At 57.8% G+C, this 27,815-nt stretch overlaps 2 protein-coding genes across 15 annotated transcripts in view; one reads left to right on the plus strand and one right to left on the minus strand.

The window, feature by feature from the left end:
• Positions 1–3,056: 3,056 nt before the first annotated feature.
• MFAP2 (microfibril associated protein 2) lies at positions 3,057–9,210 on the plus strand. 8 transcript variants are annotated; one of them, XM_060142803.1, is made up of 10 exons: positions 3,057–3,310; positions 3,738–3,815; positions 5,566–5,643; positions 6,658–6,747; positions 6,933–6,959; positions 7,071–7,157; positions 7,283–7,327; positions 8,083–8,170; positions 8,390–8,463; positions 8,567–8,697. In XM_060142803.1, exons 3-10 carry the CDS (start codon positions 5,607–5,609, stop codon positions 8,668–8,670), a joined length of 552 nt encoding a protein of 183 aa, XP_059998786.1. In that variant the 5' UTR covers positions 3,057–3,310; positions 3,738–3,815; positions 5,566–5,606; the 3' UTR covers positions 8,671–8,697. The 8 variants fall into 8 exon arrangements, with proteins under 8 accessions (XP_059998786.1, XP_059998790.1, XP_059998788.1 ...); XM_060142805.1 differs by lacking the exon at positions 8,567–8,697 and adding an exon at positions 8,711–9,210 and having other exon boundaries at positions 3,064–3,310; positions 6,661–6,747; XM_060142799.1 differs by lacking the exon at positions 8,567–8,697 and adding an exon at positions 8,711–9,210 and having other exon boundaries at positions 3,066–3,310.
• A 1,257-nt stretch (positions 9,211–10,467) lies between these two features.
• The window catches only part of CROCC (ciliary rootlet coiled-coil, rootletin), a 48,406-nt gene continuing 31,058 nt past the window's right edge, over positions 10,468–27,815 (minus strand). For all 7 annotated transcript variants that reach the window (XM_060141293.1, XM_060141294.1, XM_060141292.1 and 4 more), the window contains 14 exons: positions 26,855–27,093; positions 26,220–26,379; positions 24,055–24,222; positions 22,485–22,857; positions 17,382–17,551; positions 17,151–17,271; positions 16,697–16,860; positions 15,025–15,240; positions 14,155–14,379; positions 13,576–13,725; positions 13,052–13,252; positions 12,715–12,846; positions 11,878–12,054; positions 10,468–11,048 (listed from right to left, as the gene is read on the minus strand). In XM_060141293.1, coding sequence (XP_059997276.1) covers positions 10,962–11,048; positions 11,878–12,054; positions 12,715–12,846; positions 13,052–13,252; positions 13,576–13,725; positions 14,155–14,379; positions 15,025–15,240; positions 16,697–16,860; positions 17,151–17,271; positions 17,382–17,551; positions 22,485–22,857; positions 24,055–24,222; positions 26,220–26,379; positions 26,855–27,093 — 2,583 coding nt within the window. In that variant the 3' untranslated portion in view covers positions 10,468–10,961. The remainder of the gene's footprint in view (positions 11,049–11,877; positions 12,055–12,714; positions 12,847–13,051; positions 13,253–13,575; positions 13,726–14,154; positions 14,380–15,024; positions 15,241–16,696; positions 16,861–17,150; positions 17,272–17,381; positions 17,552–22,484; positions 22,858–24,054; positions 24,223–26,219; positions 26,380–26,854; positions 27,094–27,815) is intronic.

Below are 27,815 nucleotides of genomic sequence, written 5' to 3' on the forward strand. Positions count from 1 at the left end.
CCCTGCCCCCGCCTGGGGAGATGCTAACGATCCTTGTCCCCCACTTCGGACGCCCCATGTAGAGACAGCGGCACCACCCGCACTCAGAGCCACTGTCAGTGGAGCAAATAAAGTCATAATATTTTCCTGCCTCGGCCTGCCTGATACCACTGACCTGGATGCCCCTGGCACGTGTCTGCTCCCGGCATCCCCTGATTTTTCAGATCACGTTGGACAACTCCCCTCTCTGAGCCTCTGTTTCCTCATCTGACAGTCATATCTCCAGGTTGAGCACATGCCCGGTGCTCCGTTCAGCATTTTATAGGCATCATCATTTAATCCTTATAACTGTGGAGTACTGCCCCCGCCTTTTTTATTTTTATTTTTGGCCGCACCGCATGGCTTGCAGGACCTTAGTTCCCCGACCAGGGATCAAACCCGGGCCTGTGGCAGTGAAAGCACTGAGTCTTAACCACTGGACTGCCAGGGTATTCCCCGTCCCCCTTTTACAGATATGGAAACTGAGGCTGAGAGGTCACACAGGTAGTCAGAGCTGGGACCAGATTGCTTTGACTCCAGAGTCCACACTCTTAACCGTCCTACCCTCCTGCAGGGGCAGGAGAGAATGGGCTTGACTCAAGCCCATCGAGTCAGCACCTAGTCAGCTTGCCAGCACCTACAAGGTGTTTAACTGGGGCAGTTCCCTGCTTTCCCCACCTCCCGCATCCTGGGATGTGTTTACGGTCCAGTTCTTCCCTCAGATGCGATCCAGGCTCTGAGCCCACGTTTCCCAGCCAGAACCACGTGCGCCATCCCCCGGGGAAGGGTGGGTGCTTCTGACCTCATCCCACCAGTGGGACCCTCGCCAAGCCCTGCTCTGGAGATGCAGCTCCGTCATCGGGTCCATCTGTGCTGGGCAGGGGACAACAGGGAAGAAAAGCCCCCGCCAACCTCATTACTGGAAGCCCTGGCACCACCCCCAGCCCACCCTCGTAGGAGCTCAGCGAATGTTGAATCAAACTGAGGGCAAGGATGGGGGGCGTGAGGAGGTAACCTGTGACACCAGGCACATCCACAGACCCTCTGCACTGGGCACTGAGCCATCAGACAGCAGTGGTTCAGGGGGGCACATGCTGTTCAAAGGGAGGTTGGAGGACACGGCGAGGCCTGGGTTTGATTCCCGCCTCTACCCCTAGCTGATTCTTCGTGCATTTGTTGGGCAGTCGTGTGCCAGGCACAGGGGCTACGGCGGTGAACAAAAAACATGACCTCTGCCTGGGTGCAGCTTATAACGTGTTGTGAGAGGCGAGCGGGGAAGGAGCAAATCTCCAAGAACACTGGGAGAAGAGTCCCCACACCTGCTCCTCCCTCCCCGGATAGCTGCCACCTGTGCTTGGGTCCTTCGAGCCAGAGGAGTGGGTAGAAGCAGCAGAGGATCTGGGAGCCAGGACACTAGACGTGGCAGCTTTGGGGCTTCAGTTTCCCCTTTTTGTCAAGCGTAGGGGACAGCAGTTCTGCCAGGCGGTTTCCTCTCCTACACTAGTGGGATTGCATCTGGCAGCAGTGAAGGGCTAAGGAAGGGCAGAGAGGGCCAGGCTGGCCCCCGGGGCCCATAGTGCTCCAAGTGACAAAAATCCCTGCTTATTCTGCCATAGACACTGGAGCGGGGAGGGGGGCGGGGTGGCTGATAGTTATTCATTCATCCATTCACTTGACAGACCAGCACTGGGGAACAAACGATGCATGGGACATGGTCAGTCCCTGCCTAACAGGATTCAGTGTCTAAGGGACAAGCAGCCTAAGGAGACCTGACGGTGAGGGCCTGAATCAAGGGGCGTCTTGATCCCCCTCCCAGCCTGAGCCCCCTGCCCCAGGCCTAGATTCCCGTGACCAGGCAGGACTGCCCCAGGGGCAGGAGACCTGCAACCCCACACCCGGCCAGCCTCCCAGGAGAATCCACTGTACATCATTTATTCATTCCACAAATGTTTACTGAACAGCTGCTCTGAGCCTGGCACTGTGCCTAGTGAGCAAAAACTGAGGATGAGCAGAAGCAGACCTTGTCCCTGTCTTCACGTGGCTGACAGGCTCTTCGGGGAGAGGGGTGGGATTCACATGGTCTCAGACATAGGGCAACAGCTGTGACCGGTAAAGCAGAAGATGCTTAAGAGCTCTAACAGGGAGAAAGGGAAGCCGCCTCTGAGGAAGGGAGGGTTTGATCTATAATCTGAAGGAGGAAAACCTCACCAGTGTTGCAGAAGGAAGAAACACATCTTGAGCAAAGGCCTGGTGGCAGGTGGAGGAAGGGAGAGGTTTACTGAGAATCAGCCAGAAAGCCACTGAGGCTTTTGGGAGACCAGGCAGAGGGAATGAGGAGGCAGAGCCAGACTGTGATGAAAGGTAGGGCCTTTGGGGGCCCCGGGGGAGTTTAGCCTTGTTCCCGGCTACCTTGGGAAACCAGTGAAAGGCTTTAGGTAGAAGCCTCCCTGCCCCCCACCCTGTCTGAGGTGAGTGGGTGAGGGCAGGGCCCGTTTGGGAAGGCCTAGATTGGAGGTATTACAGAGTCAGAAGTAGTGGTGGGAGTTGGATTGTCTGCAGGGGTTGAGCACACGGGAGTTACAGTTAGCCAGGTAAGGGAAGGACGGTGGGCTCATTCCCTGCATGGGAACACCTTCAAGGGCCAGGTCTGGGGAAGGTCGGGATGTTGTGAATTTGGACTTGGATCCTGTTGAATTGGATGTGCCTTGGGGACATTCGTGTGGCCAGGCCCGGGAGCCTGTAGCCTGTGGTTTCAAAGAAATGCTGGTTATGGAAGGCAGCTGTGGCCAGGAGCTGGCTAGGGAGACCCGGAAGGCACAACCAGAGAGGCAGAAGGAAAACCAGGCCAGGAAGGCTGTCCTGGAAGCTGGGAGAAGCCAAAAGGGAGGGCAAGGCTCTGTCTCGCTGAGCCGCGGGAGGCGAATCATCTTCCCGAGCCTCCTCTGTAAAATGGGGGCAGCACGCCCACTTCACCCATCTCACCACTTTGCGCTCCAGCTGTGATGAGGCCGTGAGGAGAAAGCATTTTGCACAGCGGAAAGTGCTGAACAGACGTGAGGCTGGCTCCGCGGGCGCCTCCTCCCCGCGGGGCTGCCCCCAGAAGAGGGTTGAAGACCCGAGGTCGCGGTCGTGGCGGCCCCGGCGGCGGCGGCGGCGCTCGCGTTAGGACCCAGCGGATCCAGGCTGGAGGGCGGGCGCCGGCCCCGTCGGGGGCCCGGAGGGGGGTTCGGAGCGGGCAAAGGGGCGGCTCCGGCGGGCGGACTCGGAGCGGGCCGCGGAGTGACCCGGCCAGGTAGGCGCGGGCCTGGCGGCCTGACCGGGCCGGGGGCGCAAGGGGGGACTGGGTCGTGGGCCGCGACGTCGGAGGGCCCCCAGGTACTGAGGGTGCGGGTCTCTGCGGGTCCCCGATCCTGGGGGCGGCTTTCCTTTCGGGATTCCTGAGTCTGGGGCCGTCTGAGCATATGCTAAGAGGACACTTGGAAAGTTTGGGGTCGTTTGGAGGGGAAGACGCGAGTTGGGAAGGGAGGGGAGCCCGATTTGGGGGGCGTCGGGGATGGGGCGGCTTTTGTTCTCCCTGGGAGGTTGGAATGCGGCGGCTGGGGTGTGGGTGTCCGGCGGGAGCGGCGGGGACAGAGACGCGGAGAGACAAAGAGAGATCAGAGACCGAGAGAGCGCGAGGGAGCGCGCCCGAGCAAGTTTCCATGGTTGATTGTTCCCAGCTGTGCGGCGCTGCAACATCTGGTTTCCTCCAGCCGGACCCCAGCCCGGCCTCTGGAGCAGACAGAGCCTCCAGCAGAGTGAGTCAGTGAGCGTGGGGGCAGGGGGCCCGGTGCCCCTCCTCGCCAGGCACAGAGGGTAGGGGGCGTCCCAGCCGTGGAAGGGGCCAGGGTCCAGGAACAGGCCTCCTAGGCAGGTCCCAGCCTCCGACACCCAAACAGTCTGTCGTCTAGATGTGCTTGGAGGTGTGGTCCCCTGGAGGGACCCGCTTCTGCCACAGGGACTCTCTTCTTTACAGCCCAGCCCTCCTTCCCCCAATAAGCCTGGGCCTGGGTGCTCAACCTCCGAGGGGAGGAAAGACTCCTTGCAGGGGGCTGAGAGGCCTAGGAGGGGCTTTGGGGACCGACAGAACCCCCCGCCCCCCAACCAACCTCCCCAGCTCGGGGCCTTCTCCTGAGTGGTGACAGCTCCAGCTAGCCTGCCTGCCACCAGCCTGGGGGGCAAGTAGGGGACAGTGAGGCCTTGTGGGGAGCTCCAGGCCTTTCAGTCCCCCACCAAGAGGAGGCCAAGGGTGCTCAGAATGGGGACGTGGGAGCCAGATGTCCCCGGCCTGGGGGACAGCTTGAGTCACAGGTCTCGCCCCCGCCACCCCACCTCATCCCCACCCACCCCATCGACTGCAGCTAGGGTTGAGGAGGGAGTGAGAGGCTGAGTGTATGAGACAGGCAGCGGGACTGGACAGGAGGGAAAGATGCCCATGTTTCTGCCCCTTCCCTCCCCCTCTCCCTCGACTCCCTGGGCGAGGCACGATGGGGCAAAGTTAGGTTTCCATTCAGCTGTCTGGAAGAACTCCTTTTGTTGTGGCAGGGTGGGGGTCCTCCGGATGGGTGAGCCCGGGGACTCTCTCCCAGCCCTCCTAGCAGAAGGCTGACAGCCTTGGGGCTGCCCCGCACTGAGCTGGGACTGGACAAGAGGACCTGTAGCTTCTGCCAAGTCCACTGTGGGGTCAAAGACTGGAGGCTAGACTCAACCAGGAGCTCTTGAACTTCAAGAGCCCAGTGAAAGCTAAGGACCACGGCCCTCTCCCCAAAAAACTACACACATAACATTTGTCATACAATGTCAGGTTGGGGGACATCACGGTCCCCTTCAGCGCTACCCTCTAGGATCTGGAGAGGCGCTTTTCAGACTCCACCCTAAGTGCTTCCTGCTGTCGCAGACAAGTAGACCTCAGTCTCGGTCTCGTGAGTGTGCAATGAAGTCAGCCAGGTCTTGGGAGGCCTGGAGGCCTGGCAGGAGAGGAATCTTCTAGGGGTGGGAACCCTGCCCAGGCCTGGCTGTCCCAGGGGCCCCGGAGGCCCAGGCACACATGTGGTTTCCTGCTAAGTCTGGGCTGCGATGTTGGCTGGGCAGGGTTGGGGTCCCGAGGATGGGCCTGGGGTCAGGATCAGTGCATTAGACACCTGGGGAAGTGCTGAACCAGAGGGTGGGCATGGGTTGTGGCGAGGAGAGCAGGGGCAGGGCTGATAGAGGATTAGGAATGTCCATTTAGTGAGCAGGGCAGGGTAGGGTCTGTTCGTCAAGACCAGCTCCGGAGCCAGGTTGGAGGCCGAGTCCCTCGGGACCTGAACACCCAGTGGGCCATCAGGGACAGAGGATGTTCCTCCAAAGTGGTCCCCTCCCCCTGGGCCCAGACTCCATGACCCTCCACCTGCCTGGCTTCTGTTCCGAATCCCTCCTTCTCCAGGCTGAATTCGGGGCAGCAGAAGTGGGCTCTGCAGCCCTGGGGTAGTGGCCCGGGATACAGCTTGCTCCCTCCTCTTCCTCCAGCTGTCCCCTGACACCAGTCCAGCCCGCCTTGTTGTGTAACCATGAGAGCTGCCTACCTCTTCCTGCTGTTCCTGCCTGGTAAGTGGCACCTAGGTGGGTGGGGCTCCATTTATGTGGGTGGGAGTGGGGTTTGTAGGAGGAGGGAGCTGGCAGTAAGCTTTTGTCGTGTCCTATGGCCAGAACTCAGCTCCATCGCTCCCAGGGCCGTCCACCTCTTGGGCCACAGACGGCTGGCAACCCCTCCCAAAGACTAGAGGCACCTCCTGGGCCCCTCCTCAACCCTCCACAGCAGCAGACTGGCAGGATTCTGGAGAGTGGGCCCAGACACCAGGATCCACATTTTTCTTCTTACTTACTGACCCTCCCAGGAGCTGAGGTGCAGGAATGGAGGCCCCTAAGGCAGGGAGTCTGAAGGCCTGGGTTCTAGACCCCTTTGGGGCCCAACTAACCTATACAATCTTGACCTTGGAGAAGTCCCTGTTAGTCAAAATGAGGAGTTATCAATGGGGACCCCAAAGGCCCTGCCAGGTCTAACATCCATTAATTTAACAGATATTTGTGGAGCTCCTTCTTTGGGCCAGGCACTGGGGTAGGCCCTGGGAACACAGTGATGAACCAGGCAGACAGACCCCGCCCTCATGGTGTTGCCTGCCAGTCTAGGGAAGGGAGATGTGATAAGTGTCAGATTATGTTGAGTGCTATGATGGAAATAAACAGGAGAACGACATGGAGAGTGTGGGTGGGCCAGCGAGGACCTCTTAGCAAAGCTGAAATTTCAGTTGAGACTTGAAGGAGGAGAAGCAAATCAGGATGACAGGCCCAGGGAGAGTCAAGTGCAAAGGCCTTGGGGCAGGCAGCGGCCAGCATGGGGGAGAGGGGCAGGATATGACCCATGAGGCGACACAGGACCAGGGAGTATAAGGGCCTTTATGGTCAAGGAAGGCGTTTGCCTCCTATGGGTCTAGAGTCTGTTGAAGATCTTAGGGTCTTACAGGCCTGCCCTAGGGACCTCTACCTACCCTCCCCAGAAGTGCTTTGGGGCCTCTGCTGCCCTTCCCTGCTGGACGTCCCCTCAGCTTTGCCTCCCCACAGCAGGCCTGCTGGCTCAGGGCCAGTACGACCTGGATCCACTGCCTCCGTTCCCAGACCACGTCCAGTACACCCACTATAGCGACCAGATCGGTAAGCACCTTGTCCGCCCCCAGCCTCCCCGCCAGCCCTGCTCCCTGGATCTGCATGGCTCAGCCAGGGATCAGGTGGGGTGGTAGGGCGATGGGAATCTCAGGGTATGGTCCCTTGCTCAGTTGTGACCTGGGGCTGGGGGCTAGCCTGACCCCCACCAATTCCACATTCATCTTTATTTTCAGACAACCCGGACTACTATGATTATCAAGGTAAAGGGCTGAGGGCAGGATAGGATGGGCAGACAGCTGGGTGGGGAGTCCATAGAGACCTGTGGGCGATGGGAGTAGGGGAACAGACCCTTTCATCATCTCTCGTTGCAGAGGTGACTCCTCGGCCCCCGGAGGAGCAGTTTCAGTTCCAGTCCCAGCAGCAAGTCCAACAGGAAGTCATCCCAGCTCCCACCTTAGGTAGGCCACCAGCTCCAGCCAGCCCCGGGAGTGGGGAGGTCTGTCCGGGGCTGGGAGAGGTGACCTCACCCTGCCCTGAATAGACCCGTCCCAGTGATCTCTGCCTGCCTCTCCCCCAACACCAGAACCAGGAACTGTAGAGACGGAGCCCACGGAGCCTGGGCCTCTGGGTAAGAACCTTCCTGACAACTGGAGGGACAGAGGCATGGCCCTGGAAGTTAGGGTGCAGTGGCGTGCGGCACTGGGAGGACAGAGAAAGCCAGGCCTTTTGCTCTCGCTGGGGTAGATGGTGGGGTGAGGGGCTTACAGAGGTGCCCCTGCTTTAGGCTGGCAACTCCAGGGCCCCCCCGAGGCAGCTCTGGGAGATCCCCCTGCCCCTGGGCCCAGCTGGAGGCCAAGTTGGCTGCAGCCTCAGGAGGCGCCTCTACTCCCAGACACTGGGGCGAGGCGGGAGCACGCCGGCGGCAGGACAGGGTGGTGCTCAGAGGCAGGAGAGGCGAGGATGGGGCAGGAAGCCCAGGCCAGCTCAGCGGTCCTCCCCTGGCCAAGAGCCCAAGAGCCAGCCTGTGTGTGAGGGACCCTGTCTCACAGCTCAGCGTGTGAGTGTGCAGACCTCCTGTGAGGCTGCTGTGGACTTTTGTGACTGTGTGCCGGTATAGATTTGTGTTTGAATATATGCTTCCAAGCATGGTTGTGAATTTGTGTATGTATAAATATACTGGATAAAATTGGGCAGCCTCGCAAGGTCCAACAGTGCTCGCGTGTGCGTGTGTTGGTGTGTGCACGCAGGTCTAGGCTGGGCCTGAGGGTGCAGGGGTACCTAGGCCCTGAGAGCCAGTCTCCCATGGGTGCGGTTGGGGGCTGCCACCCAGCTCTAAGCCCCCAGCTGCAGCCCCCCCCAAGTGTGATCCCACCTGTCACTCAGACTGCCGCGAGGAGCAGTACCCGTGTACCCGCCTCTACTCCATACACAAGCCTTGCAAACAGTGTCTCAACGAGGTCTGCTTCTACAGGTGAGCGCAGGAAGGGACTGGGGGGACGGGGGTGGCAGGGGAGCGAGGGGGACCACAGCTCCAGCCCGCAACGTGGGAGTGGGGAAAGCTAGTGAATCCCAAGGTTGAGCTCAACTCTGGTTACGCCCAGGCCTAGGGGCTGGGTCTCCGGCTCTCCCGTGGGGCAGGGTGAGGATGGGGCTGACGTTTCTCCCGGCCCCGTCCCTCTGTCCCTCTCAGCCTCCGCCGTGTGTATGTCATCAACAAGGAAATCTGTGTCCGCACGGTCTGTGCCCACGAGGAGCTCCTGCGAGGTAGGAAGGCCTCCACCCTCCTCTTTCCCCTGCCCCCATGCCCACTCGTCATCCATCCACGCGTCCACCCATCTGATGTTTATTAAACATGTGTTCAATCCAGGGCCACTTCCGGGGAATCCTGAGCTCCCCTCCCGGCTGCTTTTTATCCTCAGAACATCCCCCATCACCACGGTTGGGGCGGGGGTAGCAGTTTCCATCACCTAGCCGCACCCTGACCCCCACTCCTTCCTGCCACCCCCAACAGCTGACCTGTGTCGTGACAAGTTCTCCAAATGTGGCGTGATGGCCAGCAGCGGCCTGTGCCAATCTGTGGCAGCCTCCTGTGCCAGGAGCTGCGGGGGCTGCTAGGGTGGAAGTGGCACCCCGAGCCCTGGACCCTCCTCGGACCTGGGGCCCTCAGGCTCTGCCGGACCTGGTGCTTTTCTCCCCAGCCAGACGTTCCTCTTATCCCGTAAAATGTTAGTGGCTGCAGCGCCGGGGGTTGCCTCAGGCCCTTCCCCCAGCCTGCAGCCACCCTTGGGGCACAAAGGGGGCTCCCCAGGGTCCAGTCTCCGCCCCCATGTGGGGGCATCCCAGGCCTCTCTGTGGGACCTGGGCCCCTGATGTGCCTTCTCCATCCCTCTGAGGACAGTCCCCCACTCCAGCCCCACCCCCAAGGTAGGCTATGACCCTCACCCCAGCTGGTCTGCTTGGATTTCCTACAGCCCCTGGGCATAGACCACCTTTGTTTTATACAAAATTAAAAACAGGTTTTTACAAAAGATTCAGAGTCACTTTTTCGGTCGAGGGCACAGAGGAGATGGCCAGGTACCTCAACACTGCATGTCCTCACGGAGAGGCTGCCAAGCCCCTTCGGGAGAAGGGTAGGTTCAGGTGACCTGTGGCCGTGCCTCCTCATCCACCCGCTTCAGCTCTGACCTGCCCAGAAAGATGGGCCATGACAACTGCCCCCCGCCCCCAGGGTGTGCGTGTGCGCATGTGTGCGTGTTGCAGGGGGTTGTATCAGAAATAGAAGGTTCAGGAATATAGCTTCCTCATTGTCAGGGCTGCCTGGTGAGTCTGTGAGTGCCCCATCACCAGAGAAGGGTGCAAGGCAAGATGAGAGGCCGCCCATGTGGAAGCGTATAGGGTGGAAGGCAGGAGGTCAAGGTTGGTGGACTCTGATATCAAGGGCTTTGGCAGGAGGGAAGGCTGGTGCAGTTCAGAGGGCAGAAACAGGGCAAGCTGTTACAACACCTCCCTCTGACCAGCATAGGAGACCAGGCTCTGTCTGAAGGCTCAGCACACAGGCCTATTTAACCCTCCAACCAGGTCTATGTGGTGGGTACAGTTAATATTCCCATCTTACAGACAGGGAAACTAAGCCTAGATTACGTAAGCCACCCAAGGGTCCACAGTGGTAAGTGGCAGGGCTGGGGTGGAACCTGACTCCACTGGACTCCATGAGATGAATGGAATTTCTCCTTGGAAACACTCACTGAGCATCTTCTGTGTGTACTTCCTCATAACCACCCTGGGAGGCACGTTCCCATTTTACAGAGGAGCAAACTGAGGCTCTGATAGCTTAAGCGGCTTTGCCCAGGATCACCCAGCGGAGCCAAGGCAAGACCCCACGTCCACTCCCAGGCCTGCACTTGTTTACCACACCGCCTGGAATGCCTGTTACTGTCCAGAGGGCGGGCCCTGTCCAGAGGAGGAGCCAGAGAAAAGGGCAGAAAGCTTCAGCTGGAAAGAGTCGAGCGGCACAGGCTGGGTCCCATCCCAAACCTCAACAGCTCCATCTGTTAAATGGGGTGGGTGGCCCAGGACCCTGGAGGCCTCCCCATCCCGACATCCTGTGAGGTTGGTAAGTTCCTTACCTTTCGTCACAGGCCTTTCAAAAGCTGCCCCCATCTCCCTGAGCACCCACTAGGGGACCCCATCCCTCTGGCCCCAGGGCCCGCCTGTCCCCCCTCCTGTCTCCCAGGTGGAGAAGGCACATTAATAGTAAAGGGACACATCTGTACAAACCGTCTTTTTTTAAATGGGGTCGTCTTGTTACAAAAAACACAACAGTTCTGAACAGTTAACATTGTAAAAAGGTACAAAAATACAGGGACTCTGAACTCTGAGGAATTTCCTGACAAATACTCTGAACTAAGGCAAAGAGATCTCTGGGAAGCCAGAGAAGGTCCCCTGCCCCAGGCCTGGACATCCCTTCTCTTTCCCGTGAACCTGTGCTCCAGGGTTGGCCAGAGACAAGGTAGGGGGGAGGTCTCTCCAACCCCTGGCTTTGGCTCAGACACTCAGGGAGGACCTCAAACTGGTCCTGGGGGACCTCACACGGGCTCATCCTGGGGGAGAGGGGGCTGGACTGAGTGGGGAGCCCACAGAGGGTGGTCGGCTCTGACGAGGCTGGGAGGGCGCTGCCGGGTCTGGCCTGGTGCCGGAGTCCTCCCTCCCCTGTCCCGCCCCGGCCACGGGGCTGCTCTCCAGGGTGCCCGCTGGCAAGGTGCTCACTTCTCTGGGGGGCCGGAGGAGGGGGAGAAAGAAGCTGAGCCCCTTCGAAGCTCCTGCTGCAACTGTCCCTTCAGTGTGGATACCTGGAGAAGAAAGAGGCGGTAGGGCCAGCCCAGGACCCCAGCCTGGTTTCAGAAAAAGCGGGGCGGCGGGGGTGGGGTGTGACTGATGGAAGGACACCAGAAGGGACCCAGTGCTGCCTGTTTCAGAAAAACCAGGTGTCATTAAGAGCCAGGGTATCTCCTCCCCTTCTCATTTTGCTCCATGGAGCAGCGGGGTGTTTCCAGACTGCTCGGCCTCTCTTTGGGGGCCACCCATCCCCACTCTCACCACTAGGCCAGGCCTGGAGCTAGCTGGACTCCAGGGGTGGACCTGTGACCCAGGCCTGGCCTACCAAAGCAGCCTTGCCCTGCAGACATGATCAGGCAGAGATGGTCACGAGGGGGCCTGCGGTCTCAGCTGGCCAATGAGGCTCATCCTTGGGACCTGTGCTGCTGACCTCAGGGAAAAGGGCCCCCCTCTCCGCTGGGATCATGGTTGTTAGGATAACCTGAGGCTGGAGCTGCTGAGGCCACCTGTGCCACCTGGGGAGACAGCCTGCCCGGGCATGGTGCCGTGGCAAGGGGACTGAGTTCCGATGACATCACTTGAGCCCCTGTGTCCAGCCGTGGCTCATAGCAGCACAGATCCACCCGGACCGTTTCAGTTATGGGTGCCATTGACCACTTATACCCAAGAGGTTACTGCCAGCCCTCTCCCTGCCCCCACTTCTTCCTCTCCCTTGCCCCCTCCTCTTCCTCCGTCCCCTTCCCCCAGCTCCACACTTCCATCCTGGTCCAGCCTCCTGAAGGGGGAGTCCTGCCGATGCTGCCACCCCCTGGGGAAGGGCCAGAGCCCACCAGGCCTGAGTACCTGCTCCTCCAGGCCACGCACCCGCTGCCGGTGGGCCCGCTCCCGCGCCTCCAGAGTGCGCTCCGTCTGCACCTGGGCACTGCGCAGGCGATCCACTTCCTGCTGCAGCTCCAGCCGCTGCTCATCCACCTCCAGCCGCGCTGGGCTGTGGTTCTGCTGCAGTGCTGCCACCTGGGCCTGCAGGAGGGCCCACGGGTCAGGCCTCTGGCCATAGGGTGTCAGGCACCTCCCTGGGGTGGGAGCCTGAGGGCCCCTTGGGGCAAAGCAGGGGATGTAGGAGAGACCCTTGTTTTTCTCCCACCCCTCAGCCCTCCTGGCCTGCAAATCCTGGGTCAGGGTAGTTAGTGACCCCCATTCAGGCACACAAACACACACACAGACATATTCAAACACAGAGACAAGCCCATATGTGTATACAGATATAGATAGATAAGATAGATAAAAGCAAGCATGTAAAAACCTGTGTTCACACGGATGCATGCATATGTGCAGAAGCCCAATACTCTTACATACATCTACATACAAGAGACCTGTACACAAAGATACAGATATATCCCTAATGCTTAGATATGCCACATCCATGCACAAGATTCGTGCTACACGCGCAAGAATACTCTCACATACACTCATGGCTCTTCACGTCCACAACCAACGTGAGCACACAGGCGCGTGTGCTGACAGGTCTCTTTCCTCTCCACTCTGGGGAGGACCCCTCCCTCTGGGACCTGGCTCTGGGCACCCCCTCCAAGGCTCTGGGCTTGTGGACTGTGGGGGTGGAGTTGGGTCCAGGGCTGGGGAGAGAAAGCGTGTCCAGGGCTGGGTGGGCAGGGGCTAGACCTCCAGCAGCTGGATCTGCCCCCGGGCCTCGGCCAGCTCCAACTCAGCCTCTGTGAGCGTGTGGTCCAGGAGGCCCTTCTCTGCGCTCAGCCGCACCGTGTCCTCGTGACTGCGAAGCTTCTCCCATTCCACCTAGGTGGGGAGAGCGGGAGGGGGTCAGGGTGCCCGGGGAAGGAGGGAGGTCCCAGGAAGTGGGAGCAGCTCAGAAAGGGGTGTTGGGTTACAGGTAGCAGGGCCGGGGGGACTTGCAGCCCCCACATCCTGGGGACACACAGCTGGGACCAACCAGGGCTGGGACCCAAGGAAGTGAAGGGAGGGCCCTAGGGACACAGCCCACCTTGTCCAGCATCCTCTTGAGGGCCACCCGGTCCTTCTCCAGCTGCAGGGCTGAGCGCTCCGCCTCCCGCTTCTCGGCCTCCAGCTGAGCCAGGGCACGCTGCAGGCTCCCCAGGCGCTCCTGCAGCAGCCGCCGCTCATCCTGCAGCTTCTGGACCGTGTGTAGGGCCGCAGCCTCACCTTCTTGCCGTTGCCGCAGCACCTGCAGCAGAAGCCAGCGAGTCCCTAATCCCTCTGGGCCTCAGGGTGTGCATCGGAAGCTTGGAGATGATGATGCCAGCCTGCCAGGCCCACTTTCTAGGTAAGGCTATTATGAGGCCCACATCAGGGAATGGTCACCCGAGGCCAGACAGTTCTCTCTGGGCCTCAGTTTCTCCATCTGTATAATGGGGATATGGACTGAGTGAACCATGCTTCCTCACAGGAGGCTGGGCCTAGGTTTGGGATAAGGTGGAGATAGGTGAGAAGGTCCCGACGCCGAGGGCCTCACGGTCCTGGGAACGGAAGGGCCACCCTGGCCCTCACCTCCTGCAGCTGTTGCAGCCGGCCCTCGGACTCCGCCCGCTGCAGCTCCAGGTCCGCTAGCTCGCCCCGCACGGTCTGCACCTGCTCAGCCAGGGAGCTGCTCTGCTTCCTTGCCTCGGATAACGCCTGCCGCGTGGCCTCCAGCCGTTCCTGCGGGACAAGGGCTGATGGTGCCAGGCTGTCCTGGGAGCCCTGAGGCAAGGGGCTCCTCTCTACTCGGGACCTCCGGGCCAGGTTCACAGCCCCTTAAACACGTAGTCCTCTCACCTGGAAAGTAAGCCAGACAGCAGGCCTGGCCCACAGCCTAGCCACTGACCTACACAAGGTGGGGAAGCCCTCAGACCCCAGCTCTTCCCTTAGCCTGCCCCTGGGTCCTGCAGCCTGTCCTGGTAGGCTTGATCCCACCTCCCCCCAGAGCCTCCCCTCATTGGCTGATGCTCTTACTGGGCCCACCCCTCCCTCAAAGGCAGCTCTTATTGACCGTCCCAGGGGTCAGCTCTCCACCAGGGCCCCCAAGCCTGCCTTTGTAGGCTAACTCTCACTGGGCCCGCCCGCAGCCAGACCCTGGAACCCCCATACTTGGAGCACTTGGCGGTCATGTTCACAAGCAGTCAGTGCCTTCTGCATGTGCAGGTTCTTGTCCTGGGTGCTGGTGAGGCTGGCGCTGCTTTGGGTCAGAGCCTCCATCAGGCCCTGCACCTTGTCCCGCAGGACCCCCTCGCTCTCTTCCACCTTGGCCAGGGCCCCCCTCAGCCGCTCGACTGTCAGCTGCAGAGTCCCCGCCTTCGCCTCACTGTCTGCCACCTGGTGGGAAGACAGACAGGATGGTCCAGGTGTGCCTAACCCAAGCCCCTGCCACCTCTCTCTAGGCCTTTCTCACTGATACTGTTCCCATGCGTTCCCACTGGCTCAGGTGACTACAACCTGGGCCCGGTCGCACCGCCAGTTAACTACCCTCACACAGAATGCCATCAACCTGGCTGTCCCAGACCCCGTGGTCTTCTGCCGGTTCTCATTCCCCTTTCCTCCCTGTTATGGAGAAGAAAGGGTAACCACCACAACCCTGAGATTTTCTGTGTTCTTGACTTAGGTGGGTGACAGTGTAGGGCTAGCAGAGCTACTGAACATTCCAGTTAGAGCTGAGCTTCCTGGCGGCCAAGGCAAAAAAAGAAAATGAGTGAAATCTCTCTAACTGGTCCCACATGCCTCCTATGAGTGCAGACTCCGTCAGCAAACAGTCCTGAATTCTCATTTTGGCCCTGCCTCTTATTAGCTATGGGATCTTGGGCAATGACGTCACCTCCGTGAGCTTCCATCCGCCCATCTGTGAAATGGGGTGATGATAATACCTGCCTCGCAGGGTAGCTGGGAGGATCAAACAGAGTCCCCATAATGCACTTGGCACAGGGCATGCAGAAGAGGGGCCTGAGGTCAGGGGAGGGGACCCACCTGCCTCTGCAGGGAGTCGACCCGCTCCCGGAGGGCCTGGGCCTGGGCCTCCCGGTCGCTCAGGCCCAGGCGGCTGCGCTGCAGCTCCCCCTCGAGCGAGCGCCGCTGCAGCTCCAGCTTGACGCTGCGGCTCTCAGAGGCATCCAGCACCTCCTTCAGACGCCGCTTGTCGCTCTCCAGCTTCACCTCGTTGGCCTTCATCTTGCTGATCTTCTCCTGTGGGTGGGGCAGGGCTCAGGCCCCAGCTGTGCAGCCCACCCCACGCCTCCCACATCCCTCAGGACCCTTAGGAGGAAGTGGGGAGCAGCCTGGAAGTGGTCACAGACACCACTTGCTGTGTGACCCAGGGCCAGCCCCTGACCCTCTTGGGGCCTCCGTCTCCCCACATGCTCACAGGGTGACTTGAGGATCCCAGAGCACTTTCCAGTTTTGCCCAAGTCTCGCAGGCTGTGTGATCCAGGCTCATCCCTCCGTCCCTGCTCTCTGGCCCTATTTCACCTCTGTGTGGTCGAGGGACCAGATTGGTCCAGGGACACCACAACCCGGGTGTTTACAGAGCCCCAGGGCGGTGAGGGTGGAAGGTGTAAAAATGCAGATTCCAGGGCCTCCCTGCTCTGCTGCATCGCTCTCCAGAGGCGGGCCCAGAGCTGCATGCGGGACCTGAGCTGAGTCGGGCAGGAGCCCTGGGCCCTGCCGGGTTTTAGGGGATGATACTCCTCCCTTCCCGATGCGGGGTCAGCTGGTGAAGGAGACTTGGGGAGTGGGGATAGGGCAGGAAGACAGACAGGGGTCCTTCTCTTCTTGTCACCATCCTAGAGACAGGGCGGGGCAAGGGGGTGTTACTACAACAGCGTCCAGGCCTGCCCCGCTTCCACCCTGCTCAGAGCCCCAACCCTGCCATGTCTGGGCCCAGCAGCCCCACTCTGGCTCCTGCCCAGCTTTGTTCCTGGCCTCCTCCCGCGGCCCCTGTGGCTGGGCCCAAGGCCAGAGCCGGAGCCGCAGACACAACAATCCAGCTCAAGCTCGGCCTGGAGCCAGAGGCCTGGGGTGGGCTGTGGGGACAGGCATAGAGGGCCAGAGGAGGAAAGGGGAGGGGGGGAATCTGCGGCTGCAAGAAGGGCTCAAGGCTTCAGCGGCCTGGACTGTCACCACCAGGGCCTGTGCTTCCTGCCCCAGACACACACACACACACACACACACACACACGCACGCACGCACGCACACACGTATATACAGATGTCTCCCAAACACACACAAAACCCCCAGAACACCAGTGGTGTGGCTACACAGAGATGAAGGAAACAGGTCCGCTGAGCACTACCTATGTGTTAAGAGTGCACGTGCATCGTCTCTGGGAGTGTTACTGTTCTCCCCCTTTTATAGATGAGGAAAGCGAGAATCACACAGCAGGACAAAAACTTGAACCCAAGTCTGTGAGCTGCAAACGCCCGGGCTCTTTCTTCTGTAGCCTAATGACCTCATATGGAACAAGATGATGAAATTTGAATGTGCTTTTGGAGAAAGTCACAGGCTGGTCACGTCAGTGGGTGCTGGCAGACCCAGGCAGACAGAACAGAGATGCGCACAGGAGGCCTTACAGACGTCCATTCAGGCGCACACAGATCGCCCGCACCCCGCCGCCCTCTCCCACTGGCCCTCAGCTCCTGCCTACCTGGCTGGCCCGGAGCTCGCTCTCGGTGGCCTGCAGGCCCCTCTCCAGGGCAGCCACCTGGTCCAGCACAGCCCGGCGCTCCCGCTCGCTGTGCCGCGCGCTCTCCTCCTGCAGCGCCAGCTCAGCCTGGGCCCCGCTCAGCCGCCCGTCCACGCTGCGCTGGGCTGCGGCCCCCGCCCAGCTCCGTCAGGCCCAGCCCGGCACACAGCCTGAGCCCTGAATCAGGTTCGCCCTCCGCCCACTGCAGGGCTTGCCTCTCTGAGCCCTTGGGGGGTCCGTGGGTCTGGACACGGGGTGAGGCTGACCAGGGAGGGGGCCCCAGAGGAGACAGCCCGCTCAGGCCACGGTGGCCAGGGCAGGGACGCAGGAGTGGCTCAGGCCAAGCCCACAGCCTCCCACCTCAGCTGCTAAGGGCACAAGAGAGCAAAGCAAGGACCCAGAGGGTCAGACTCACCCTCCTCACTCGCAGCCACAGCCCTCTGCAACTGCCTTGCCCGTGAGGCCGCACTGTCCCTCTCGGCCTCCGCCTCCGCCAGCTGGCGACTCAGGGTACTCGTCTGGGCCCGAAGCTCATCCTGCAACCGCGATGTTGGGGGGAAGGGAAGACCTGCTCGGACGACCTGCGGCCCCTCACAGGGCCCTGGGCCACGGGGCTCCCCCTGCAGCCACTCACGCCCCACCTCACCCGTTCTCTCTGGGCGCTCTGCAGCTCCTGCAGGAGCTCCCGGAGGGCCCCCCGCACTGCTTCCGGGTCCAGGTCTGGAGGTGCCGGGGAGGTGGCAGGTCCTGGGGATGGCGGCTGGGACCCGGGGCTGCGTTCCAAGGGCTTGGGGCTGCTGAGCTCTTCCCCGCCTCCTAGAGAACGAGACGCTCAGGTTGCAGGAGCCACAGGCCTCTCCTGCCTGGCTGGCGCCTGCAGGCTCCCAAGGCATCTCGCCCGTCCCTGCGGAGCCCGGCAGCCCAGTGAGCTCCCCACAGCGCAACCTGGGTCCCCTCGGCCTCTGGCTTAACCCTTGACCAGCTCTTCCAACCCTCAGAACCAAGCCCAGCTTCCTTGCCATCACCTGTCGCTCACCCCCACCAGCATCACCCTCTCCCCTGACAAGCTGGCCACTTCACATCACCCACAGCTCCCACGTTCTAGAACATTCCCTCTTACAAAGGCACCAGGACCTTTGTACCTTCTGTTGCCTTCTCTCTCAATGGCTTCTCTTTGCCTGGCCCATTCCTACGTGTAAAGAACCCTCCTCAGGGGCTTCCCTGGTGGCGCAGTGGTTGATAACCCACCTGCCAATGCAGGGGACACGGGTTCGAGCCCTGGGCCAGGAAGATCCCACATGCCGCGGAGCAACTAAGCCCGTGCGCCACAACTACTGACCCTGTGCTCTAGAGACTGCAAGCCACAACTATTGAGCCCGAGTGCCGCAACTACTGAAGCCCGAGCGCCTAGAGCCCATGCTCCGCAACAAGAGAAGCCACCGCAGTGAGAAGCCCACACACTGCAAGGAAGAGTAGCCCCCGCTCGCCGCAACTAGAGAAAACCCACATGCAGCAGCAAAGACCCAATGCAGCCAAAAATTAAATAAATGAATAAATAAATAAATTTATTTTTAAAAAAAAGAACTCTCCTCAGACGCCTCCCTGACCCCAGGCTGGGTTAGGGTGAGCTCATCCCACCCTCATGGGGGTCCGATGTCTGCCTCTCCCACCCAGACCACAAGCGCATGAGGGCTGCATCCCCTGGGCCCAGTCCAAGGGTGGACACTCCATCCCCTCAACACCGCCCTGTAACGAGCGCTTACTATGTGCCAGGCACTGGGCCAATGCTTTCCCTACATCATCTCGTTTCATCCTCACAGTAATTCCCTGAGAGGTAAGGACCAACTTCCCCCCTTCACAGGCTGGGCAGGCTCAGAGCAGTTACGTGATTTGCTTGGTCTCAAAGCTTGGAAGATCCAGAGCTGGGATTTGAACCCAGGTGCCCCTATTTCCCAGCAGAAAAACTTGAACTGTGCTTCGGAGATGACGGGCAATGACGAGGTGGGAGGGGACAGGGCGGACAGAGATGAGACAGCACCTGGAGGTCAATAATGAGAACTGCAGGACAGGGGTCGGCCTTAGCAGTGACACCCAGCCAGCCCCACGGCTACATCAGCACCCAGAGGACCCAGAGCGGGACGTCTACCCACTGCCTCCCTCCCCTCAGAGTGAAGCCGGTACCCTCGTGGCGGCCTGCAAGGACCGCTTGAGCAGGTCTGGTGTCCCATGGCCTCACATCCCACACCTCTCCACCTGGTTCGCTACACTCCGGCAGCGCTGTGGCCCTTGCTGTGCACAGGACAGGGGTACCACCACTCAGGACTTCTCCACTTGCCCTCAGTCTCTTCTCCCACCCTTCCCTTCCCCACCTCCTCCTCAGCGGGGCTCTCCCTGCCTCCCACAGGGACACCTTAGCCCCCGTCCTGGCCTTAGCTTCAAAAACAATTTTACTGGGGCTTCCCTGGAGGCGCAGTGGTTGAGAATCTGCCTGCCAATGCAGCGGACACGGGTTTGAGCCCTGGTCTGGGAAGATCCCACATGCCGCGGAGCAACGAAGCCCGTGCACCACAACTACTGAGCCTGCGCTCTAGAGCCCGCACGCCACAACTACTGAGCCCGCGCGCCACAACAACTGGAGCCTGTGCTCCGCAGCAAGAGAAGCCACCGCAATGAGAAGCCGGCGCACCGCAACAAAGAGTAGCCCCTGTTCGCCACAACTAGAGAAAGCCCGCACGCTGCAATGAAGACCCAACGCAGCCAAAAATAAATAAATTTTAAAAAAAAATTTTACTGTGATAAGATATATATAACAAAACATGCCTTTCTCACCACCTTTAAGTGGCATTAATTATATGCTGTTGTGTGAACATCACCACTGTTTCTAAATCCTTTCCATCACCCCTATTATGGGTTGAATCGCATTTCCTCAAAATTCGTATGTTGAAGTCCTAACTGCCACACCCAGAATGTGACCTTATTTGGCGATAGGGTTGTTATGGACGTCATGAGTTAAGATGAGGTCATATTGGAGTAGGGTGGACCCTAATCCAGTATGATCGGTGTCCTTATAAAAAGGGGGAATTGAGACACACACTCAAGGAGAACTCCGTGTGAAGACTGGGGTTATGCTGCCATAAGTCAAGGAACTACCAGAACCTAGGAAACCTAGAACAAATTCTTCCCTAATGCCTTTAGGGGAAGCATGGCCCTGTAGACACCCTGACCTTGGACTTCTGGCTCCAGAACCCTGAGACATAAATTTCTGTTGTTTAAGCCACTCAGTTTGTGGTACTTTGTTACAGCAGCCTTGGCAGACTAATACAACCCCAAACTCTGTAACCAGTAAGCAGTAACTCTTAATTCTCCCCTCCTCACACCCCCTTACACCCCTGGTAACCTCTACACTCTTTCTGTCTCCATGAATGTCTATTCTAAATATTTCATATAAGTAAAATCATACTATATTTGTCCTTTTGTGAGTAGCTTATTTCGCTTAGCATAACGTTGTCAAAGTTTACCCATGTTGTAACACGTATCAAAATGTCACTCCTTTTCAAGGTTGAATAATAATGGTATCACATGATCAATTCACCTGCCGACTCACGCTTTGGTTGCTTCCACATTTTGGCTACTGTGAATAATGCTACAACCAACACTGGTGGACAATATCTATTCAAGTGCCTATTCTTTTGGGTATATACCTAGGTGTGGAATTGTTAGGTCAGACGGTAATTCTAAGTTTTAGTTTTTTGAGGAACTGCCAAACTATTTTCCAAAGGGGCTGCACCGTTTTACATTCTCACCAGCAATATCCCTTGACTTATTTTTCTTTACCTATTTTCCAGCTCATACCACCACCCAATACATTCTATATTTAATTTATACAGCACTTTTATTGTCTGCTACTCCCATACCTAGACCATAAGCTCCATAAAAGCAGAACTGCTTGTCCGTTTTGTTTACCACTCCATCCCCAGTGCTTCAACTGTACTGGGCACATAGTATGTGCTTAATAAATAGCGGAACTGAATGAACGAATGCAATCCTGGGGCTAAATCCGTGGATTTGAAGAGGCAACAACTCAATATCTCATAGTGAAATTTCCCACCGTTCTAAGATTCCACAGGTTCTATTCTAGGCCCTAGGAATCAAGGTGAGATTGGGGTCAGGCCGAGACAAGACGAATGCTCCCTAAAAGGCTGCTTGCACCCGCTGAAACACAGTGCTGATTTTCCCAGAGTCATCCCCTGGGCCTTGGGAGCAGGTGCGGGTGGGAGGATCTCTTCTGAAGAAGTTCCTGGAAAGGGGGTTGGGCTGAATGTGTATCTTTCTGGGGTAGATATGGGGGTCACAGTTCTGGTATGGAGGGGTGTGGAGCCAGCGACAAGAGAATGAAGAGGATGAGGTGCTGATGGAGAGAGGGCAGGGGTCAATTAGAAAGGGTGGAGACTCAAAGACTCAGAGGAGTTAAGGGCATTAAAAAGCAGCACCCACAGCCACTATGGAAAACAGTATGGAGGGTCCTCAAAAAACTAAAACTAGAGCTGCCATATGACCCAGCAATCCCACTCCTGGGCATATATCCAGACAAAAATATAATGGAAAAAGATACATGCACCCCTATGTTCATAGCAGCACTATTCACAATAGCCAAGACATGGAAACAACCTAAATGTCCATCGACAGATGAATGGATAAAGAAGATGTGGTACAGGGACTTCCCTGGTGGTGCAGGGGATGAGACTCCATGCTACCAATGCAGGGGGCCCGGGTTCGATCCCTTGTCAGGGAACTAGATCCCACAACTAAGAGTTTGTATGCCACAACTAAGGAGCCAGCGAGCCGCAACTAAGGAGCCCTGGAGCCACAACTAAGGAGCCCACCTGCTGCAACTAAGACCTGGTGCAACCAAATAAATAATTTCTTTTTTTAAAAAAAAAAGATGATGTGGTATACACATACAATGGAATACTACTCAGTCATAAAAAAGAACAAAATAATGCCATTTGCAGCAACATGGATGGACCTAGAAATTATCATACTAAGTGAAGTAAGTCAGAAAGAGAAAGACAAATACCATATGATAATCACTTAAATGTGGAATCTAAAATATGACACAAATGAACTTTTATAACACAGAAACAGACACAGAACAGACTTGTGGCTGACAAGGGGAAAGGGGGGTGGGAGAGGAATTGAGTGGGAGTTTGGGATTAGCAGATGCAAACTATTATGTATAGAACGGATAAACAACAAGGTCCTACTGTATAGCACAGGGAACTATATTCAATATTGTGATAAATCATAATGGAACAGGATATTTTAAAAATGTATATACATGTATAACTGAATCACTTTGCAATACAGCAGAAATTACCACATTGTAAATCAACTATATTTCAATGGAAAAAAGAAAGCGCCACCCTCTACTCCCTTTAAAAAGCAGCTATGTTGTGCGCAGATCAGGCTGGGTGAGTGGCAGGACAGAGACTGGGCTCGAGAGGGGCGTGGCCCAGCGAAGGGCCAGAAAGTGATGTAAGCCGGGTGGGGGGCGCAGGTAGGCGGGTCTCAGCAAGGAACTAGCTGAAGAGGCGGGGTTTGAGACTGGTCATCAAAAGAGGGGCGGGGCGGACCAGGCCAAGGGCGGCCTCGTAGGCGGGACAGAACTGGACATGGGGGCGGAGAGTAGGGGCGGAGGTTCTGCGAGGCCCGCCCAGTGACCCTCCCCTTCTCCACCGAGCTCTCTCACCTCCAGCAGGCGCGCTCCCGTTAGGAGAGACGGGCGCGGGCCGCGGGGGAGGGCTGGACACACCACCGAGGCCCAGGCCCCGGCGCAGGGCTGAGCGCAGGCCCCCCAGCTGGGCCTCCGCTGCGCGCCGTTGCGTCTCCACGCGGGCCAGCTCGGCCTCCAGGCCTTGAGCCCGGCCCTCGGCCGCGCTCAGTCGCAGCCCCAGCTCCGCAGCCTCGGCCCGGGCGGCCTCCAGCTTCAGTTCCAGGCTGCGGGCATGGTCCAACTGCTGTTTCTGGGCGCTGTGTGCCTCCTCCAGGGAGCCCAGCAGGCCTCGCTCGCGGGTCCGGAACTCGCCCTCTTGCTCCTGCAGCTTCCGCTGGGCTCCCTGGAGCTGGGGTGAGGGGTCAAGGCCGGGAGGTGGGGGTCAGCAAGGCCGCCCCTCAACCCGACACCCACCCTCCCAGGCTCAGCCTGGAGCCCACGGGCCCAAAAGTGGCTTGCAGAACTCCTGTTTCGTTAATGGTCTCCACCCAGGCAGGAGATGCAGGAACATCATGGGAGTATGGAAGGAAACTATTAGAATTTGTTTACCTCTTTCTTCTGTGTATATGCCTTGCAATGTACACAGTTTATTAGTAATAAGCTAACAGCTAATGCTTACACAGATAGGAATTATCAGTGCCAGGTACTAAGTACTTTCCCCTCAAAAAAAATCAACTCTAATTACCACTATAAATCATCTCCATTTTACAGATGAGGAAACTGAGCACAGGGCAGTTATGTAACTTGCCGGAGGCCACACAGCTAGTAAACTGAGAGCTAGGATTCAAAGCCAGGCACCCTGGCTCCAGAGCCTTTTCTCTTAACCACTAGGCCACACTGCCTCTCGGTACACATAATTTATCAATAAATCCCACAATGAGGGGAGGTAGTAAAAAATTATTTACCAGTGAAGTGCATGGTCACACACACTCACACATACTCCTCTGGTTCCGAGAATGAGTCAACCTCTCACAGTCATCAGTTTCAATGGAAACCATCTATGGAACACCTCCTGGATGACAAGACCTACACAAGGACCTGGTATACATCCCCTGCTGTGCTAGCCCCTATCCCATGAATGCTCTAAAGCACAGAGAGGTTGAGTGATTTAGTCAAGGTCACACAGTAGATTCACTGCCAGAAAACACAGAGTGAAAAGAGTGTAGGCTTTGGAGTCTGACAGACCTGGGTGGCTGTGTGACCTTGAGTAGATCCCTTGACCTCTCTGAGCCCCAGTGTCTGGTTCCCTCTGTAAACTGGGGCTAATTATACCTACATCATGAGGCTGCTGGGAGAATCAAACAAGATTCTGTCTACAAGGCTCCCCCCACCCCCACTACACAGTTCTTGCAGTTGTTATTACTGCTATTATTATACCTGGGGAAGAATCTCAAGGAGTGGGGAACAGGGACCAGTCCTAGGCGTGATCTCTCAGAATGACTCCAGCATTGGAGTCCCCATTGCTTCTCACTGGAGAAGGCCCAGGGCAGCCTGGCTGCCTCTGAGGATCCTCCTCCTCCAGGCAGTCTGCCCACCATCTAGTTACCTCCTGCCGCACAGCCTCCAGGTTGGCTTCGCCCTTTAGCAGCTTCTGTCGGAGGCCCAGGGCCTCCCGTCTGCCCTCCTTTTCTGCCCTCTCGCCCAGTGCCACGCGGCCCTGCAGCTCCACCAGCTCCCGGCCCAGCCTGGTGTTCTCACTGTCCAGCATCTTCATCTGTGAGAAAGAGTGGACACAGGCAGGACCTAGGACCCATTCTCAGCACCCACAGCCCCTTCTAGCCCAGGGTACTGGAGAGTGCCCGCAGGCTCAATGGCAGCCTTTTCAGCTCTGCCCCTATACCCTGCCCAGTCCAAACCGGGCACAGAGGGTATTTGAGACCCACTGCTCTAGGGACACATACATTGAACACCACCCCAATCCACTGGGAGCCTGCCCCTGATAACTCCACCCTGGTTGAGCCACGCCAGGCACCTGGGCACCAATGACCTCAATGTACCACCTAATCATAACTACCTATCGTGGAGAGTAGAGATAGGGCAGGGCAGGAACTCTGGGTCACTTTTCACCTCTACGATGATGCCTAACTTTTATGGAGTGTTTACCATGTGTCCAGCTCTGTTCTAAGCACTTTGCTCCTATTAACTCAATACGGGGTAAGTACTAACATTCTCCCTCTTTAACAGACATGAAGACGAAAGCGTAGAGAGGTGAAGAGACTTGCCCAAAGTCACACAGCTCATAAGCAGCAGACTGGGATTTGATCTCAGACAAGCAGAATCAAAGGGATGTTTCTAGGCCCCTATTTCCCCAGAGGAGCAGGTGGGGGGATGAGGCTTACTTACCCCACAGTGCTACAGCAAAGGGAATATGAAAACGTACTATAACACACAAAACACCCAGCAAGAGCCTGGCACACAGTTCCTTTCAGGGATTCCTAATGTTTCCTGGGACTTCAGCCCATTGGGAGGGGGCCCGGGTAGAGGGGTACATCGGTGGGAGGTGGAGGGGATTTGTTATTCAGGCTGCAATATCTCTGGGGAGGCAGGGCCTGGGTGCCAAAGGGGGCTGTTTCCTGTTCTGCCGGGTCTTCTAGGGCGGGAAAGCCTGAGCCCTTAGTGTCCAGGGCAGTGCCCAGTATACAGCAGGCACTTGTTAAATGCTTGCTGTTATTGATGGGCTTGGAAATCATCTAGTTCAGGGCTCTGCAAACTGCAGGCCAAAATTCTGCAGGCCAAATTCCACCGGTCATCTGCTTCTGTAAGGGCTTGAGCTAAGGATGGTTTGTACATTTTTAAGTAGTTAAAAACGGCTCATTTTTACATGGTTGAAAGAAAAGCAAAAGAAGAACAATATTTCCGACACGTGAAAAGTATATAAAATTCAGGGGACTTCCCTGGTGGCACAGTGGTTAAGAATCTGCCTGCCAACGCAGGGAACACAGGTTCAAGCTGTGGTCCAGGAAGATCCCATATGCCACGGAGCAACTAGGCCCGTGCGCCACAACTACTGAGCCTGCCCTCTAGAGCCCGCGAGCCACAACTACTGAGCCCACATGCCACAACTACTGAAGCCCGCGCGCCTAGAGCCCGTGCTCCGCAACAAGAGAAGCCCGCGCACCGCAACGAAGAGTAGCCCCCCGCTCGCCGCGACTAGAGAAAGCCCGCACGCAGCAAAGACGACCCAATGCAGCCTAAATAATTTTTTTAAATCATAAAAAAAGTATATAAAATTCAAATTTCAATGTCCATAAGCAAAGTTTTAATGGAACACACTCCACCCATGTAGGTACCGTCCAGACCTGCTTCCTCCCTACGATGGCAGAGTTGAGTGGCTGCAACAGAGACCGTATGGCCCATAAAGCTGGAAATATTTACTACTGGGCGCTTTACAAAAAAAGGTTGCCAGCTCCTGACCTAGTTCACGGGATCTGCACCTCTTGCTGTTCACAGATTCCTTTGAGAATTGGACAAGAGCCCCAGACCCAGTCTTTGGAGAAATGTGAGCGAGTGTGAACACAAATGTATCCACACACACACACACAAACACACGGTTTCAGGGTCTGAGGATTCCTCAAAGCCCACCCATTAATACCAAGGTTAGGTAACAAGCCTTGTTATAGTTCAAGGCCCTGGTTTTACCTGTGAGGGACCTCGGCTCCCAAAAGGGGGTGCTGTGGCCCAGCGCACACAGTGACTGCCCAGGGGTGTTACCTGCCGCCGGAGCTCCTGCAGCTCCCTCCGAGCCTCCAGCCGTGAGCGCTCCACCTCCTGCAGCCCAGCCCGCAGCTCGCCAGCCTCCTTGCCCACAGCCGCCCGGGCCTCCTCCAGGAGCACGAGCTTCTGTTCCTTGTCCTCATTGGCAAGCTTCAGGCTGGAGGGGACAGAGGGCAGAGGTAGCCCCAGGTCCTGGAAGAGTAGGTGAGTGGCCCTACACAAAGGTCCCTTCCCCTGATTCCCGGAGTGGGTCTGGCAGGCTCTTGGCCTAGAGGTTCCCCCAGTGCTGCCTGCAAAGTGGCCCTCTCCTGAGCTGAGCCCTCCAGGGCTGGGGATCAGGCCCTCGGCTGAGAGAGGTGGACCAGCGACACACGCTAGTCTCCAGAGTGATGCCAGTGGGTGAGGTCAGAGTCTGGGCCCAACCCTGCCTGCAACCACCATTCCCCTTCCTTCAGGGAGGACAGTCACCTAAAACAAACCAAGTCCGGGCTTGGTTCGAGGGCAGAGACTCCCCATCTGCGCGATTTCCCCAGAACCACGGGGGGTGAAGTTAGTTCCTGGGATGACATTCAGTGCGAATGAAGGACGAGGCTTGGTGAAGGGCTGGGGGCTGGGCCCCCGTGTCACCCCACCTGATCCGCTCACTCTCCGCCTTCTTCACGGCCACCCGCAGCTCCTCGTTGGACCGCCGCAGGGCCTCGAGCTCCTTGGCCCCCTCGCTCAGGCTGCGCCGCAGCTCACCCGCCTCCTGGCGCTGGGCCTCACGGTTGTCCTGGCTCTCACGCAACTTGCGCTGGGCCTCCAGCAGCTCCCGCCGCAGCCCGTCGCGGGCATCCTCCAGCAGGTGCAGCTGGGTCCGAAGCTCTTCTGCCTGTGAGGACAGCGGGGGTCCACATACGGGGGTCGGGGCCCACTCAAGCTGGGTGGAAAGGAGCCCATCCCCGTCTCCCTGGCCACAGGGCACCTGCCCCATCCCTCTGCAGCGGCTCGGACTGCAGGTGTGAGTTATGATTTGGGGCAAAACATATTGGAGTCAGCGGTGCTCTGGCCTGAAATAAACATCAATCAAGATCATCCTGTGGGACTTCCCTGGTGGCACAGTGGTTAAGAATCCGCCTGCCAATTCAGGGGACACGGGTTCGAGCCCTGGGCCGGGTAGATCCCACACGCCGCAGAGCAACTGAGCCGGTGCGCCACAACTACTGAGCCTGCGCTCTTAGAGCCCACAAGCCACAACTAATGAGCCTGCATGCCACAACTACTGAAGCCCGCGCGCCTAGAGCCCGTGCTCCGCAACAAGAGAAGCCACTGCAATGAGAAGCCCGCGCACCGCAACAAAGAGCAGCCCCCGCTCACCGCAACTAGAGAAAGCCCGCAGGCAGCAACGAAGACCCAACGCAGCCAAAAAACAAATAAATAAAATAAAATAAAATAAATAAAAAGATCATCCTGTGGATCAACCTCAAGAGGGCAGGGACGCCCAGCCCAGCCTCTCCGTGAGAGCCCAAGTCCCTCACGTACCCAGCATGTACTTAATAAACGCCTAACGCCTGCCGCCTGCTTCCTTTCATGCATTCCTTTGTCCTCGAACAC

The sequence above is a fragment of the Lagenorhynchus albirostris genome, chromosome 2, assembly GCF_949774975.1.
Source record: "Lagenorhynchus albirostris chromosome 2, mLagAlb1.1, whole genome shotgun sequence".
Taxonomy (NCBI): Eukaryota; Metazoa; Chordata; class Mammalia; order Artiodactyla; family Delphinidae; genus Lagenorhynchus; species Lagenorhynchus albirostris.

Excerpts from the sequence above, each read along its gene's own strand:
- MFAP2 (XM_060142803.1), top strand. The coding sequence starts at position 5,607 with ATGAGAGCTGCCTACCTCTTCCTGCTGTTCCTGCCTG. Across the intron at positions 6,960-7,070 it reads GGACTACTATGATTATCAAG|AGGTGACTCCTCGGCCCCCG; the intron begins GTAAAGGGCTGA and ends CTCTCGTTGCAG. Across the intron at positions 7,328-8,082 it reads CACGGAGCCTGGGCCTCTGG|ACTGCCGCGAGGAGCAGTAC; the intron begins GTAAGAACCTTC and ends CCTGTCACTCAG.